Source organism: Plectropomus leopardus, chromosome 19 (assembly GCF_026936395.1).
Source record: "Plectropomus leopardus strain MGB_pleo_1.0 chromosome 19, ASM2693639v1, whole genome shotgun sequence".
In the NCBI taxonomy this organism is placed as follows: Eukaryota; Metazoa; Chordata; class Actinopteri; order Perciformes; family Serranidae; genus Plectropomus; species Plectropomus leopardus.
Genome location: NC_142194.1, coordinates 10,629,800 through 10,647,369, shown reverse-complemented (window position 1 = coordinate 10,647,369; position 17,570 = coordinate 10,629,800). Strand labels below are relative to the sequence as shown.

The following is a 17,570-nucleotide window of genomic DNA, read 5'->3' as shown; positions in this document are numbered from 1 at the left end:
GGTCGTTTTGGTCACTTATTCAAAGAAAATTAGCAAGTGGACTTGCATTGGAATTTGACATTTCACTGGTGTGGTTTAATTTTGTGCCATGAAGACACAACTAAATGGGGTTCATATTCTCTGATTTGGGGGGTGGGGTGCAGTGTACCTTTGGGGACATTTCAGTCTCCAGATTTTTTTGTGGAGTGAGTGCTCATGACTTTCACACTACTCTTTGCAGCTGCAGACATGCAGGCAGTGGCACAGAGGGAGAGAGAAACTACACTGTAAGGTAAAGATGTGGTGAATTTACAGCTCACAGCAAGTTAATATCTGGCTTTTGTTGATATCTATGTTGTTGTGCATTTGCGTCCAATTAGTAGCACCATTACCTTGTTGACTACGTGACGTGGATGTCACTGTCACAACTAATGTCCTGCATAGCCCGTCCAAATTTTCAAAGTTTGTATGAAAAACAAAACGAATCGTCGTCTATTTGTATTGAACAGCCAAATCTGATTCAGCTGGCATCATACGGGTACAGTCCTACATTCAGCCATGAGGTGGTAATTCTAGTTTGTATATGGCCTCTGTGGTGTGTCATTTGCATGAAAAAACTCTTAAATCATGTAGAAAAAAAGAACAACTTTGGCACCCTGTGAACTTCTACAACTGTGGCCATGTCGTGTTTGCCTTATTAAAGATTCATAAGGACCGCAGATGTGTCTACAACCTAGAAATAAATCAGTTGAGGGTGTGACAACCATTGGTCTGAGAGTCACAGATGTGCAGGGAGCACCGTGTCCTTCTGAGGACCTTGCTAAGCCTGATCAATACATACGTATCCCCTCTGGTGCGAACTGAAAGAGGGCGCGTGGAGGTAGAGAAAAATGGTCAGCGCCCATTACTCCTTAAGGATTATGTGTCATTTGCCCTTTAAGATGCACATGTATTTTTATCAGTGCACTCAGATGTCGTAAACTTAATGCAAAAGGCCCATTAATATGAGCACTGGCAGGCGAGCCCAACATTTTTCTCTGATTTATCTGTGGTGGTAGAGGGAAAAAACGAATGGCTTATCCTATTCCAGCACTGCATCAGTCATAATTCTAAAGCTGGCACCTTATTCTCCGCACATTTAATGGATACAGAGCTTTATAATTTATCCTCTTCTTAACTGCAACTTTACCTGAATTAAATTTCAGGCACAGTACTTTGATTACATCCTCGCTAAGTACCACAATCTGATTTCTCCGTTATGTAAGGAATGAATACAAATGGGCTGGCTGAGAGAGAGAGACAAAGGGGCAGCGAGGGAGAGAAAGAGAGAGAGGGGGGACACGGGGAGAGATAACAAATTAAAGAAAGTCAGTCGGAGAGAAAGAAAAAAAGACAGAGAGGTGGCGAGAAACAAAGAGCTGAAAGAGGCGAACGTGAGCAGCCATCCAGTCTGGACGAGCTCCTCTTGACCTTCTCGGTCTGAGGAATTGTGGTGGAACACACACCCGTCTTTTGAAGCCAGCCTTTCGCCACATGCTTGAATGGGCCAGGCCGACTGTTGGCACCGAGTGTGCAGCTGGGGAAAATCAAGTAGCTTTAAAGGAGCATCTTCAGGTTTGGCTTGTCAAAGAGCCTGGACCTCAGCGTTCCCAGATCCTCACAGAGCCTGTGGCCTGTCACTCCCGTGCCAAAACTGGAGCTCATTTGTGGAATATGGTATGCCTTCCTATCGCAGCTGAGTGGGATGCAAGTCTCCGCACAGTGTAGGATCAAAGCTTGCACAGGCCACCACTACATTGCTTGGTATCACCCGGTGATAACCCTCATTTCTCCTGCCAGGCTGGATTCCACTCATATTTCACAAGCAAGCTCTGGGCCTCGCTCATCTCTGTGCTGCGCTTCATATGAAATAATAACCTGTCCTAGATTGCAGGCTGTGTGTACTTTTGCCCTGAACTACAAGGCCTGTTTTGACAGTGCGACAGATGAAACAAAAATCTGATCATTAGGCACTGGCCTGAAGGTTGGAGAAGGTTAGAGCATGTAAGCAGTGTAGGAAAGTATATTTATATATTTACATGTTGTATTATGCTTCAGTGCAGTTCAGAAGGCAAAAAAAAAACTTCTGTATGCATTTTGCTTTTTTAGGAGCTTTCTGTCAAATCTCATGCTCTTCCTCAGCAGATGAGGTTCTTGTGAAAAACCACCAGTTTTGATATTATCATTTGATTAAATGAATGTTAGTAGCATCCACCCCATAGAGCCTATTGAGCCAAATTGACACAAGTCAATTTTTTTAAACATTTGCAGGACCGTGTTGTTGACAATGCAGGAGCTACATAACTTCATACATGAGTGGAAAATGTGCATAGAAATGTGGAAATACAGAACTCAGCAGCAGGCAGCCCTACAGAGGCGCCGCAGCAGAGACGCTCCCTGTGTGAGCACCACGAGCATCCAAGACGCTGCAGTTCAGTGAGGTTGCGTCACGCGTTGCTCACACATGCAGTGTGCTCCAGGCGTTAGTGTAATTAATTCGAGCCTTCCCTGGATAAATAAAAGTGTTTAAAAAAAAAAAGAAAAATCCACTCAACAGAAAGCCGTTAAAGAGGAGTTGGCCAGCAGTACGCCATTAAAAGTGCAAAGCATTAAACTAATTAGTGTGGATTTTATTGATCCTTAATAGTGCGCAATATGATTTCTTGCAAATCCTCCTGTGTGTCGCATAACTTTTTCCAAGCAACTCTCCTGGTATTAAATAAGCAGCAAAGTTTCTTTTATTTATCTGATGCTCTCAATTCCACCTACAAAAAGGTCAAATTTTATTTCTGCCAACATATATATAGAGTATATGAGAGATGAAATCATCTGATGCCATCTGACAGATCTGTACTGCAATATTAATTCAACTACTGCTGCTGTTTACATTATTGTTGTGTAGAGAAATTCTAAGTGGTTGCAGTCTGTGCTGTAGGATTTATGCTGCCTGAAGGTCAGCACTCGAGGGGACAGAAAGCCTTCGACTGTCTCAGTCAGCCAGCTTGAGGTTGTTGCCACAACATCCAGTTCAGAGCAGCTCGTCTTCTGGGAATGACAAGTGTCAAATATGTCAAATCTCTGTCAGTGGAAATCCCCGTATACCGCTGGTTTAGAGGTTTGTGTGACAGGCACAATGATGGATCATCCAGGTTATGGCTTGTAGCTTTAACAGTATTATATTGGGACTGTATACCTAGATATGTCAGTAAGTCTTGAATTGTATCTGCAGGGAAGCTTTAGTAGCTTATCTTGCTTTTCTTTCTATTATTTTTAGCTTTGCATTTAACACCTGCTCTGTAATTGTTTGTGTACCTGACTATTTCAATTGAGCACCCACCAATTCTTAATTTCATTTTAGTTAAGGCACAGCACCATCTAGTGTTAAATCCGGAAACATTGCAAAGTAATGGATAAAATGCAAAATTTCAGTGTTAACAGCATGACATGGGAACGGGATGAGATCACAGGCATGTTTGTGCAACTTTTTTTTTTTTTTTTTAACCAAGTTAAATGATTTGTTGAAGCTGAAGTCCCTTCAAATATGGAACACAGTCCGGTTTATAAGATTAGATAAAATAAAATAATCCTTTATTATCCCACAACTGGGAAATTTGCAGTGTTACAGCAGCAAAGGGATATCAAAGCAGGGTATGTGCAAGGTAAATAGAGCAAAAAGAACAATATAAATAGTAAAAAAAACAAGACACTCAAATAGAAATAGAAAAATAATTGCACTAAAAAAATAGAAATTGAGCCAAAAGAACAGTATTAATAGTAAAAAAAACAAGATGCAAAAACTGAGGAATAAAAATATATATATACACCAAATGCATATGGGAAATAACTGCACGCTGTGATAAAACAGCTAAAATGTTAAAAACTAAAGAATTTTGTTCTTTAATTCTTTAAGTATAGTGTAAGCTCCTTTTTATGGTGGTGTTCCTTACAAAGACATAAATAATTCTCAAAATTCTGACCACTAGCTTTTTTACTAACAGCATTTACTTGTACTTTTACTTTCAGCACAAAAGTTAATTTAATATCATAAAATTAAACATATCAGATACTTTTACTTATGTAATATTCTAATATGTGACTTTACCTTGAGGATTAAAGTTACGTGAAAATATTCACATTTAGGAAGTGGTAATTAGAAAGTTTTAAAATATTACTCAAACCAATTAATCATTTATTAGATTAGTTCGATATAATATTTGACAACTAATCAATTGATTGCTGCAGTTCTGTTCTGGTCTATCAAATTTTATCGTTCCACACAAACATCCGTAATCTGTCCATCTGCTGTCTGTCTCTTTTATAGTTTTTATTTTGTTTTATATGTTAAGCACTTTGTGATTTTTGTATCTGCAGAAGAAAAGTGGATCGCAAACCTTTTTTGATATAAAGTGCCATTTTACATTTTCTTGTAAATCAGACCGCTACAGAGATATAAAGGTCAATCTCTCGTACCTCAAAGTACTCCGAAATAGCATTAGTTATGTCCTCACCTTTTGTTGTTGGAGGCACAGGTTTTAAGGAGCGGAGTTTCTCCCTTACAGTCATATCTGAGTATTTTGCTATGACCGCCAAACATGGTGTGTCATTTACATCCAGCATGCGTCATATCTGTTATTTGACATGCTTTTGTAGAGGATGTTTTACTAATTAGAGATGGGATGTATGACTTGGCTGCGGTGCGGAAAACTTTGGACATTTTTGCGGACGCAGCGCTGGCAGAGCTCTCTGCAGTTTTTTTTCCCCGTCCACAGTTTGTGGAGTTTAACTTGCAGGGTGAATAATTGATCCGTCGAGCTGTTCAGAGCTGATCAGATGAATGAGTGGAGCAGCTGCTGCAGAGGGAGTGAAAGCAAACACTTAGCTCAGGTGCAATGAACGCTCAGGTTTGAGTTTCGCTGCGCCTGGCGTTATGCTTCTCCATCTGTGTCCAGAGGTCGATGACCCCCGTGCCATACAAAAAAACTCTACTTAAACACAAGACAGGAAATAAGACTGCAATAATTTATTTGAAGATCAATTGATTGTACAACAACTTAAAGGGGATATTGCCTTTAAAAAGACAATATTAACATTGTTTTGTAACAGACAAAACATTCATGAGAAAGTTCAATAACAAAAACAGATACAGGTCATAGTTGTAGGAGAAAGTAAAACATCTTAAAGAACCTCTCAAATGATTATTTTTCCCTTTTGAGACCTGTAATGTGATCATTTTCTATACATTTCACGCATTTTAAAAATGTGGAGAAACATTGCTCTTGACATCAAAAATACCCAGACTAGATTGCCCTCCATGTAACAAGACTTTCATCAACTTTCAAGTTTTACGTTCCACAGAGTTTAGGTTCACAGACAGCCGTACTTCAGCAGACTGAATGTTTACTCTTCTGCAAACAACATTCAACTGTAACAAGTATTTCCCTCACTGTTATATTCAATTTAAAGTCAGTCAGTCAGTCAGTCAGACGTAGCCGTTTGCCTCTGAGACAAAAAAAGTGGTAACTTTAGACTGCATGCGTCACTGTAGCACTACTTCTCCTATTTTTAAATTAAAAGCTTACGTTAAAAACAAACACGTTGATTATTTACACCAGAATTGTGAATTAAACATTCAACATCTTAAACATATCACTGATGTTTTCCGCCTGTGTTGCAGTCTTTTCTAAGGCAATGGTAAGCTTCAACAAAAAATGGAACAGCAGCTTTTCTGTGCAAAAGTGTCCGTGTCACCTCATAGAAGCACGCACCGCACAGTCTCTGCATACCGCATTTCTACAGAAAAACCCTTCACACAACTCCTGTCTGAAATACAAAGAAAAATAAAAGATGCTAAATATTTAGAGTGACTTTATGATAGGATCATCGGTTTAGATTATCACTGTGATGGTTGTCTGTATATTGTTGAATAGTTAGTTTAGAAGGACAAGATGGTTTTCTGGATGATATCGATACACTCGCGCAGCTCGTGCTCGTTGATGATGAGGGGAGGGGCCAGGCGGATGATGTCGCCGTGGGTGGGTTTGGCCAGCAGTCCATTGTCACGAAGGCGTAAGCACACTTTCCAGGCGTTATAGTCTGTCGGGTGCAAAAATAGAGTTTTACTCTTCATTTTTCTTACAAAGTATATTATTCTAGATGTAGCAAAGGCCCTAAAAAAGAAAAAAACAATCCAAAGTACAATTAGTTTTTTTTTTATCAAATGCATTTGACATCTTACTTTTAATTTCTTAAAGCTGGAGTGCAGGATCTTTAAATAAAAATATAATTTCATTTATTTATGCTTAAGGTTAGATACATATACCGATAAGGAAGAAGCTTTCTCTTCTTTTGTCCGTATTTGTGCGTGTTTTATGAAAGCTTATGGATATGGATGAAATGCTTGAGTGGGGAGTATCGCAGAAGCTATGGTGAAATAAATACAGACTAAGGGATTCGCAGAAAGAATTAAAGATAAAAAAAAGGCTTGAAGACAATGCTCCTGTGGGTGGGGGAGATGCAGCGAGCTCACCTGCAGGCAACACATGAGGACAGTGTTTGTGTAATTACTCTCACTGCCAGAGGGGGGAGACAAAAGTTCTGCACTCCAGCTTTAGTTTGAATCAGTGTGAAGTACAAAAAAATAGCACAAAACCACACTGCAGTTTAGACTCCTAAAAAACTTTGTGTACTGGAAGTAAGTCATTTTGAAGGCAGAATTGTCTCATTTCTCACTGAATTAGTGGGTAAAACAGAGACGGCCATTCGATACCAAAATAACAGAAATCATTCAAAGACGACACATTTTAATTGTGTATTTACAGGTGGAGTCTTTTTTTTTTAATGTGGGCTCAAATGCATTTTGTACACTTCATGTACATGACTAAAACTTTTTAGAGTTTGGATTTCAACCTTACTTGCCAAATACTGATAGCCTACAGGGCTGCTGTTTTAGAAATAGTTCGGTACTGTACCTTTGGTCTCTTTGATGACGACTGCGTTGAGGAGGCCTTTCCCTCTGACTGTTGTCACAATGTCTTTGGGCAGTTTTTTCAGCTCGCTCCGCAGCAGCTCTCCCATCCTTTGAGAATTCTCTGCCAGCTTCTCCTCCTCAAGCACCTGCAAATAACAACAGTAATAATTTAGAACAACAGAATTTATGACTAAGGGTGTACCATATCATATCATTTTTTAATTTGGCACCTGTTAAGATGTGTACTTTGTGATTTTTACTTTGTTTGTAGTATTCATATTTTATGCAGAATCTGAATCTCAGTCTGAGTTACCTATGTTGTTTGAAAACTAAAAATGATAAGAAGTTTTTATTTAGTTTTGACTGAATATTTGAAGGCACACTGTTACATTAATGTTGACATTGGAAACTATAAGACTTACTTCGTTGCAACTATATGTTCTTGAAATTGATAATAGAATAATTTTTTAGTGTTTTGACATATAAAGAATATCGTTTCCCCAAAAAAATGTACTAAAATATAGTGATAATATTTTAGAGCCATAATGCCCACCCCTAGTTATGACATAGTTGACCACATTTTTTTTTTATCTTGACTTTACGGGTGACTTTTAGGACACTCAAGGTCACCTTACAGAAACAACAATATTAAAACGGCAAAATATCAGGACATAAGTAAAACAATAAAGAATAAGAGGCTAAAAATGCGTAGAAAGTCAACAACAAGAAGTGATGAGTTGTGAAAGGGTAGACAGACGAGGAAATGACTAAAGTTCGCTGTAACACTGACCTGAAGTGAAGCGATGGCGACCTGACACGCCACGGGGTTACCTCCATATGTGGACCCGTGTTCTCCAGGTTTGATTGTCAGCATTATCTCATTGTCACACAGCACAGCAGATACCTGCGGCACACAAACAGACCAGGTAAAACAAAGGTAAAAGTTACACAACTACAATGATCCATACTCTCCATCACAACTAGACACCAAAAGTTCAATAAGTCTTTTTCTTGCAAAACAAATCCATGATTTGACGTTAATGAATAACGAAAATGCTTACAGGGTAAACTCCCCCAGAAAGAGCTTTGCCCAGAACCACGATATCTGGGCGGACTTCCTCATGGTCCACAGCCAGGCGCCGCCCAGTCCTCGCCAAACCTGTCTGCACTTCATCAGCAATCCACAACACCTGAATGAAACACAGACGACTTTAGTAGTAATATTAAAACCTGTGACCGGTTTTATTTGTATGGCCTGCAGATACATACATAATAATCATGAATATGAGTCACATAGTTACATAATTTTCTGAGCCATTTAAGGTATGGCTGAACACTTAATTGAAATTTGATCAAAATTGCAGTATGTCCTTCTGGTCCAATATTTGTTAAAGGCAAAATGTGTTTAAAAATCCAATTTTACAAACATACACAACCATCTATGCTGTGGTAACCCTTTCATTTCGCTGCAGCTGCAGGGCTTATGAAAGAGCTGATGTAACCAAATTAACAAGCCTGGTTACTTGCGTGTTTTTGTATTGGCCTCTCTCTCTCTGTCTCTCTCTCTCTCAGTTGGACCAAAATCCTACTGAACAGTAAAACTCGGCAGTGTTTATGAAATATAAATCAAAAAAATGGCATTGTGCTTCCTATTTCAGAAGAATACTTTAATGCCCTTTTGTATGTGTGAGAGTTTGTGAACAGGAAGTGGGCACAATGCTGCCACGCTGATAAAACATAAACCGATTTTGTTACTGAGTTGCATATTTCTCGCCTCAAATGTTTTCAGAAACATGTTTTAGCTTACTGTTTAACTGTAATACCAGATTCTTTGTAACCAGCTGTTCATTGGTCTGGGATAGCACGGTGCATTCTGGTATTTTCTACCTCTTGAGTAAAACCACGTTTTTTCTCTTTTTTTTCTCTGGTCATGTAGCGGCATAATAAATAGTATTTGCGTCCTTCTACAGTATCAATTGCCCAATTTTATTTGAGGACCCTCTTTTATTTAATTGACTTAAACCCCGTCTCTCATTGTGAAGCAGAGATTATTTCGAATGCTTTTCTACCAAATCAGATAACATATATAAAAGTCTAAAAATTAAGCCTAAACTGCAGTTTTCCTGCAATTAACTAGACAGTCAGTAGGTACAGCTGCCTGCCTTGTGTTCATTGTTTTTTAACCCCTTAGAAACATTATAATATGTACCGTTTAGGCCAAACACAGCACCATAAGCTGTGCAAATAGGAAGTGAAGATTGTCCTCCAGGCAGGATGATATCTGCAGTGTTGTTTCTAGATAGTTCTGCTGTACATCCACATACAAAAAAGTAGCTTGATGATTTTCAAACTGAAGTAGTGTTACCACATCGCACTGTGGTGTTAGGAGATGGCAGTTTTAAATGCAGTTAAGTTTCACTCCACCTGCCTTTCCTCTTCTCAAGTGCTTGAAAACGCATTAGCACACTTTATTTGTTGTGCTCAGTCTTCAGTAGCACACAGGAATGCCTACTGGCTATTTGACACTCACTGTTGAGAAAAACAGCATGAAATGTGCCTCAGGCATATTCACTGTGGCCGTTATTTAGATGAAATGATGGCAAATATACTCATATCACTATCAAATATTTTCAGCCGTTAACCATTGACATGCCTAATCCACACCTACAATAGCTAAGGAATCACTCATGACGTTCTTTTCGTGCCTCTGATGTTCATTTGTCCAGACTCACGTTGTGTTTGGTGCAAAGTTCTCTGATTTTGGTCAGATACCCCTGGTCTGGCACCACAACCCCGGCCTCCCCCTGGATGGGCTCCACCATGAAAGCAGCAACATTTGGGTCCTGTAGAGCTTTCTGGAAAAAAAAAGCCTCAGTCAGACATTTTTTATCTGTGTAAAGATAAGTCTGTCAATACAGAAATGCTACTTTGGTCAATCATTAGGTTCTAATGTTTACATATAAAGGCAGCAGTTACCAAGATCACGTTATCAGCAGACACATGCTGCTGCAGTCAGCCATTCGGTGAGAGCCAATGAGGGTGTTAAGTCAGGTCGTTTTGGCGAAACTTATGAAATAATCATTGTTTTTTAACTGAAGGTGGACAGAAGTAGTATTACTTAGTTACATGACACCACCTCTCGCGAGTTGATAAATAACATTCTTGTCTGGCTGGTAATGGTGTGACAATGCTGTAATTTAAGTCCGGATAGGTTTAGGGACAAAACGGACTTGGTTTGGACTAGGGAAAGATAATAGTTTGGGCTAAAAAGATTAAATGTGTTTTGTTACATGTTTCATTTGATACACGAAGCATGTAATCTAGCAGGAGCTTTTGTAAATGTGATAATATTGTCAGTAATGTGATTGATCTCCAGCTACAAGGCTGAAAAAAGGGCAAATCTTTGCCTCCAATGGAAAAAAAATAATGCACAGCAGAAGCGTCCCTGACCTCTGCTGTATCCTTTGTTTGTTATTCATGCCAGGAAAAACACTGTGACCGCGATGCAATTTGGCAGCAGAACTCAAGTTCCTACATGTTCAATCCTTCCTGCAGCACATGGCCACTGAACGCAGGTATGATGAAACTTTAGCTGCTAACATCGGTGTTTCCTAACAAACCCACATTAGTTAACCCGGAAAGAGCCTGAAGTTTGGTGTGCAGTGACTAAAACGTACATAAACTTCCCCCTATAATTTGGGCATTTTACAAGGCACTGTAACAGCTGCGTGGACCAAAGCTTTTTCACGCATTAGCTGCTCGTGACTGCATGAAACTAAAACAGTAGTCTCTCAACGAATCCAAGGAATTTAGACAAACATGACAGATACTGCAGTGGAAAGATAAAATCAAAACTTGTACCTCCAAAGCAGGAATGTCGTTGTACGGGACAAGCTCAAAGCCTGGCATGTAGGGGCCGAAACCTTCGTAACTGCTGGGGTCCGTTGAGCTGGAGATCGCTGCCAAGGTGCGGCCCCAGAAGTTTCCCTCTAAGAGTGAATGAAACGGCATTTTTGTTATAATGTTCTGAGTTTACATCTTTACATAATGTAGAAAATTCGGTCGCCTTATTTTATATGTCGAGAGGTTTGGTGTGCATGCTTAATGCGCGTTTGGTTATCTGGTAGTATTATCCAAAGGGTAAAATTAACTAGACCGTGCATTTAAGTGGAAATTTACTGATAAAGAAATATTTTTTGACACCTTAAGCTCCCTGAAAGGAAAAAAGCTACATGATTTTGGTGCCAATTTTCCTAAAAAGACACTGCTTACGGTGACAAAAGGGCCACACTTCATAATTGTGATTTTATCTTTTAGTTCATTAGATGGTGATTAGAGCTGGGTACAGGTGCTAGATACCTTTTAAGATATTAACTAAAATAACGCAGTACCAAGTAGTATCAAAAATAATCCAGTGAAACGATACCTGCATTTAATCCTTTTTGTATCCAGATGCAGAAAAAAGGCGATTTGTATGTTTGTTTGTTTTTTAAAATTGGCAATCACCTCCCAATCGCAGCAAGCGTTGTAGAGCAACAACCCATACAATCTGTAATGTGGTGAGGCCGAGCGCCTTGAATTTAATAGTTGTTTGTACAGTCGTTTAAGAAATATTCTAACAGTCTGAACATTTTTAAAAATGTATTGGTGCAAAACTAAATTGGATGGGGATGTGGCATTTTAAGCAACTGAATGCTTCTATTCAAATGGTGACTACTGAATTCAGTAAAAGAAGAAGTAATCAGATGAAGCACTCCATTGGTATCCCTATCACTTTAAGGATACTGGTATTGGTACTGGTATATATTTTTTAAATGATACCCAGCCTTAACGGTGACTCACCTGCAAAAATGATTTTGGCCTGGTTTTGGGGTACTCCCTTTACAGTGTAAGCCCACTTTCGAGCGAGCTTGCACGCCGTCTCACCACCTTCAACACCTAATTTGTAACAAAAGAAAAACATAACACATAATCATACTAACTTCTTTCATACAATCTGCCTCAGGTGTTTCCTTGCAGTACCTGTATTCATGGGTAAAACTTTGTCATAGCCAAACAGGTCGGTGATGTACTCCTCGTAGGCTCCCAGCACATTGTTGTAGAACGCTCTGGAAGTCAGCGTGAGTTTGGAGGCCTGGGCGGTGAGCGCAGCTATGATCTTTGGGTGGCAGTGGCCCTGGTTTACTGCACTGTAAGCACTCAGGAAGTCATAATACCGGTTGCCCTCCACATCCCAAACGTAGATGCCTGGAGTAGAGAAGAAAACAACGTTTTATGGAAATGTCTGTGATGATTCGTATGTGATTTTTAAAGCAGAAAAAATGGTGTCGTACATTTTGGGCCCTGCACAAAGCACCGCACAGTGCAGCACGCAGGTCATTGTTTAGTGTAAGGCTGATGCAGCTCATGTTTTCACAGCTAGCGTAGGCCTGTCTGTGCAGGTCTTAAAATGAGGTGTTGTTACACGCATCATCGGGATTGTGGCTTTTTTTTGGAAGCAACAGTCAGTTATTCCACCACTGATCAACAAAACCTGTTTGAAAGGCAATAGTGCAGATGCTCTTACATAGGCATGTGCAAAATGTGCTAACACTGTATTGTTACACACACACGTTGATGGGCTGCACGTAGGAGAAATAGAACAAGATCAATGAGGAAAATATAAATTTTGTTTTCTCTAAAGTGTGAACATAGCAAAGAGCAGAGCAGAGCCGCTGTCTAATCTCCCATTAAGAGAGACTTTGTGTGCATTTATGAACAAAGAGCAGTGTAACTTCATTGAATAAAAAGTTATGTTTCCTTTGTCAAATTTATAACTTCAGTTTTATTTTTTTGCGCGTAAATGCCCCACTATATTTGCTGCAGTGACATTACTGCACTCCTACTGTGTCGCTATCATCAGAAAACTGCTCGCTTTTCCAATTTGCTGAATCTTCCTTGTAACAAGCAGTGCAACAGGTGCAGGCACACCTTACTTTTGAAGACAGTAGGAGATGGCACTCTGGTTGTGTGAACTCCTGTTACGCCTAAAAACACACCTGTGGTTATATGGGAGTAAATGCAAACGCTTTGTTTCCTTGCCCAAATTATTTCATGTGTTTTTTTTTTTAATGTTTAGGAAAGCCTCCATTGATTATAGGCAAAACAGTGAGATTTTTTAACCATCACACTTTTATTTTTAGTAGTCACGTTAATGCGTTGGACTCACCCTCTCCTCTTTCTAAGGCCACTGGCAGGGGGTGGTAGTTGTGTGCTCCATACTTGTCCTCTCTGGCGTAGATTTCCTCTGAGGTGAGCGGGCGATCAGACTTCAGTTTGGACGCGGCAGTCGAAGCGGGACGTGTGCCAGAGTGGACACTGCGACTAAGGACAGGGGCAGCACGGCTCAGGTTGCGGCTGAGCTGCAGAATCATTCCTTTCATGGTCGTGTGCTGCTACGTCTGTAATATGGTAGAGCAGACAAAAAACATAATTTACTTTGTATCAGTGCCGAATTTAGGATAACATAAGGCTTCTTTGTTGCAAGTAGCAAGTAAAAAGATTACAAAACTGTTGTTAAGTTGTTAAAAAGTTAAAGATAATGTAAAACGGTTCTAAGCTTCATTGTATTTTCAGACTTGGCAAATATGTCAGATGGGGGTGCTTTACTATTATACAAAACAAACTGCATCAAACACCGATGCATTTCATAAGTTTGGATTATTTATTATGAATTATATCAGTTAAAGAACAATTCACCCCCAAATCAAAATAACAAGAAGAGCAGGGAGGTAATAGTGGGGATTCAAGACACATAATTCATAATCAGTCATAAACCTGTTCTGGTATTATTACAGAATCTCTTATTTTAAACTAAAAAATGAACTGAGGCGTGCGGCTAATCAAGTAGACTTAATGGGATATTTGCTAGAAGCAGAAGCAAAGTTTGGAAAAGTTCACAAATGCAAACAGTTTTTTTCTGCATTAGTCGATCAGTCATGTTTCGGTGTGAGTTACCGAGTGTTGGAGATATCGGTCATAGAGATGTCTGCCATCTCTTCAGTGTAACTATGTGGCCATTGGCTTATGGTGTGGCAAAAAATAAAACACATTTGGATAACTAAACAACAATGTCTCCTTCCAGAAATCATGCCTGGGTTACTCAAGATAATCCACAGACATTGTTGTGAACAGATTAATTTAGAAACCATTTTATTTCTACCAAACTACACCCACCGACTGTATCACTCTGCAGGAGGAAGCGTGCATCTACTGCTAGCTCACCTAGCACCACTGAGCTAGCTACAGCTCAGCTGAGGAGGATGCCATTATTGTTTACAGGAGCATGAGCCTCTTGTCCATGAGTAGATGCACACTTCTTCTAGTGCAGTGATTTGGTTGACGGGTTTAGTTTGGTATAAAGAAATTATTAGTCAATATTCCATTATGTTCAACAGAAGGCAGAGATCTCTACGCAAGTATCTCCAACACTCATACTGATTTTTGATTATAGTGTAAACGGTCCCCTTAAATCTATTTTTTGGCCCTCGCTATGTGTATAGGCACCTGAGTTGCATTGGTTAGTCAATTAACTGGTGATTATTTTGATTATGCCATTATGTTTCAGCCATTTTAAAGCAAAAATGCAGTTTGCAGTTTTGGATAATTAGGCAATTAAAACTTCCAATAAATCTCTTTGGGCTGTGGGAAAGTGGACAAAACAATGGATCACTGTAAGACAGAGGGTAATCTGCAGATTAACTGAAAATAAGAAAATTCATTAGGTGCAACCCTTGTTTAGCTACATAGGTTGAGGTGAGGTTGAAACAGAAGTTGGCCTTTTTAGGTTTACTAGAAGCAGCTGTATAACTGTTAAAATATTATTAGACTTACAAATGATATAACCAGCCTGTTTAAGAAACGTGTTGATCATGTTTGTGCGGTGAAGCCCTTATCCTGACATGTCACAGCATAACACAATTAAATAATCATTTAAAAAAACACTCTAAAAAATGAGCCTAATATGCTAACACGCTGCTATGGGAGATCCCATCGAGCACAAAAGCTTTGCAAGTTTGCTGAGCAAGGCCTCTCTTTCACATGCAACACAATAGTGGACCGTGCTTTCGGTGGGTGCGGGTTAACAAAAGCTAATCCCACTGCAGCGTGGCAACTCATCTGTGACGTTCCAGACTTTTCCATTAGTAGAGTAAAAGTAGACTTATTTCAAATTGTCTTTCACTGCTGTTACCTTGTCCTGTAACATGTACTGCTTTTCTTGCAACTGAGCATAGCTGCTTTCTGGATGTTTAAGTGTGTGTGACTCATAAGGTGGCCTTTTATACGCATTGAATGTTTTTAAGATGAGTCACGCTATGTTTAAGTGGTGCTTTTGGCAGTTAGGTTACTTGGTGAAAGGTGTCTAGAAGTATGCTCAATACTTAATAAACACTACGGACGGTTTACTGTGTTGGTTAGCCGGCATAGGACAAGGGGCCGAAAATGTCCGAAGGACCCCGTGGCCTTCATCTGCAAAATTATACTCAAGTGCATGCTGCATTCACATGGAATCAGGCGGAAGTAGATGGCAAAAAAACAACTGAATGATTGAACAACTGAATGGCAGGACAGTAAAACTAAACATAAATATCACAATGTTGACACCATATTGTTAACAAGGACTAGAATTAAATACAATTATTTTATGTAACTTGTCTAGTAATATCCAGTAATTGTCCAGATCACCTATGTTTTCTCCTTGAGTGACGGAGCAACTGAACAACCAGTTTAAAACCTGTTGCAGAGGACAACAAAAAATAAAAAAAATTCTAACTTTGCTGCCAGTACTCTCTGCCAGCCTCTCCTAATGTTACCGCCCTGCTCTCATATACCAACACATCCGGTTTGCCATGTTCCTTCTCTTTGAGTTCCTGTGAACACAGCATGATGCATTCAAAAACACCACAAAGAGACACAAAATGACAAATAGATGCAAAATGAAAGAAAAAGACAAAAAATGACTAAAAAGTGACACAAATTGGTGCATAAGGAACTGCAAAGAGACACAAATTATGTCAGACATGAAGTGACTAAAAAACAGACACAGATTTAACTCAAAGATACACAAATCAGCTACATTAAGACGCGAAAAGACCAAAAACAAGATGCGAAAGAACTGCAAAAAATACCAAACATAACTACAAAAAGGGTAAGACACATACAAACAGATGCAGACGAACTATTAAGAATAATTGTAAATAACTGCAAAAAGACCACAAACAAATGCACAGGAGTTGTGAAGAGACTCAGCCACAAGGAAACATAAAATGACAACAAAGTCTGTGCCCGGGGGCTTTGTTGTCTCGCGATCCGCCCGTGAGCTACAACTTACTGTCACAGAGCGAAACACTAAATATTACAAAACTACCATGATATCATCAAAAGCTGTAAAATAAAGCAGTAAAGTCTTACTGGATGGGGGAAGAGTACTTGGCACTGGGAAAAATCGATAACCTTTAACAGTGAATAAACACACAAGGCAAACAAAAAGCACCTGGACAGGACCGCATCAAGGACACTAGTGGACTCGTGGCATGACATGTGTCACTCAGTCACCTCCTCGTGAGAGATGATAGGTCCCTGGGGAGCTGCCTCCGAGTCACACCCACCACCAACATTACGGTAAACAGCTAAATAAAGACGTATGAGCTCCGTGGAAATGACAGTGTCTGAGCAGCTCTGCCAAATCACGTTGTATTATCTAACACTGTATCGTGGACTTGAAGCTCAAAAGCTCAAGCTTAAAACTGAATACAAATTACATTTTGCGGTCATTTGATATGAATGAATGTTTTTTCTCACCCAAAGAGTTTTAAGATAACACAGGTGCCTCGTTTTCCGTTACCGCCTAGCTAGCTAACACTTGGCGTCTTCCTGCCGCTAAGCCATCACCACAATATCAAGCAGGCGATTATTAAACGACACAAAGAAGACTTGAAGGAAAGTGGAACAGTACCAGAAATATATGAAGCGACGTTAAAAAAAAACCCTCTTGAAAAGCGTCTGATGTCTGTCCTGTCCGATGGTTGAAGCGCAGGGATCCGGTGCAGCTTATGTTGTGTCTGAGAAAGAAAAATGTGCTGCCTTAATGCGTGATTACGTCATGCTGCGTCAGGGGTGCTGTAGCAGAGAGGACACGCCCCCATGTTGCAACTTTTCCCCATGATTTCGTCGATGCAAAAATGCTCAATAAATGCTTAATAAAAAACTATTAGAAAAGTGCTCTAACAAAAACATTAGAAACACGATAAGATATTTAACTTCCTTATTTAATGATATTAAGTGGGAGAAGGCCAGTGGTGGAAGTATTCAGTTACTTTATTTAAGTATAAGCACTAATACTACTAGTCCTGCATTGAAAATAGTATGTGAAGGAAAAATAATTAAGTATAATCAGGGAAATGTGCTTGAAGTAGTAAAATTCAAAACACCACAAAAAATCTTAAACACACACACACACACACACACACACACACACACACATTCAAAACACTCAAAATGATTAGAAAAAAACCCAACAGAAACCCCCCCCCCCACAAAAACCCTC

General features: G+C 39.5%; 1 protein-coding gene across 5 annotated transcripts; it reads right to left on the bottom strand.

Moving 5' to 3' along the window:
- Nucleotides 1-5,023: 5,023 nt before the first annotated feature.
- oat (ornithine aminotransferase) lies at nucleotides 5,024-17,136 on the bottom strand. 5 transcript variants are annotated; one of them, XM_088070060.1, is made up of 11 exons: nucleotides 17,016-17,101; nucleotides 15,710-15,758; nucleotides 13,194-13,425; nucleotides 12,008-12,232; nucleotides 11,828-11,923; nucleotides 10,847-10,974; nucleotides 9,718-9,840; nucleotides 8,047-8,175; nucleotides 7,776-7,889; nucleotides 6,987-7,131; nucleotides 5,024-6,111 (listed from the first exon to the last, which is right to left on the bottom strand). In XM_088070060.1, exons 3-11 carry the CDS (start codon nucleotides 13,405-13,407, stop codon nucleotides 5,951-5,953), a joined length of 1,335 nt encoding a protein of 444 aa, XP_087926186.1. In that variant the 5' UTR covers nucleotides 13,408-13,425; nucleotides 15,710-15,758; nucleotides 17,016-17,101; the 3' UTR covers nucleotides 5,024-5,950. The 5 variants fall into 5 exon arrangements, with proteins under 5 accessions (XP_087926186.1, XP_087926187.1, XP_042363948.2 ...); XM_088070061.1 differs by having other exon boundaries at nucleotides 16,980-17,059; XM_042508014.2 differs by lacking the exon at nucleotides 15,710-15,758 and having other exon boundaries at nucleotides 16,980-17,136.
- Between the last annotated feature and the right edge of the window lie 434 nt (nucleotides 17,137-17,570).

What these genes read in the sequence shown, in the direction of transcription:
- oat (XM_042508014.2), bottom strand. Translation starts at nt 13,407, where the DNA reads ATGAAAGGAATGATTCTGCAGCTCAGCCGCAACCTGAGCCGTGCTGCC. An exon ending in AACTTTGCACCAAACACAAC is followed by an intron (nt 8,176 to 9,717) that starts GTGAGTCTGGAC and finishes TGTTTCATTCAG; the next exon opens with GTGTTGTGGATTGCTGATGA. An exon ending in CGTCATCAAAGAGACCAAAG is followed by an intron (nt 6,112 to 6,986) that starts GTACAGTACCGA and finishes TGCACCCGACAG; the next exon opens with ACTATAACGCCTGGAAAGTG.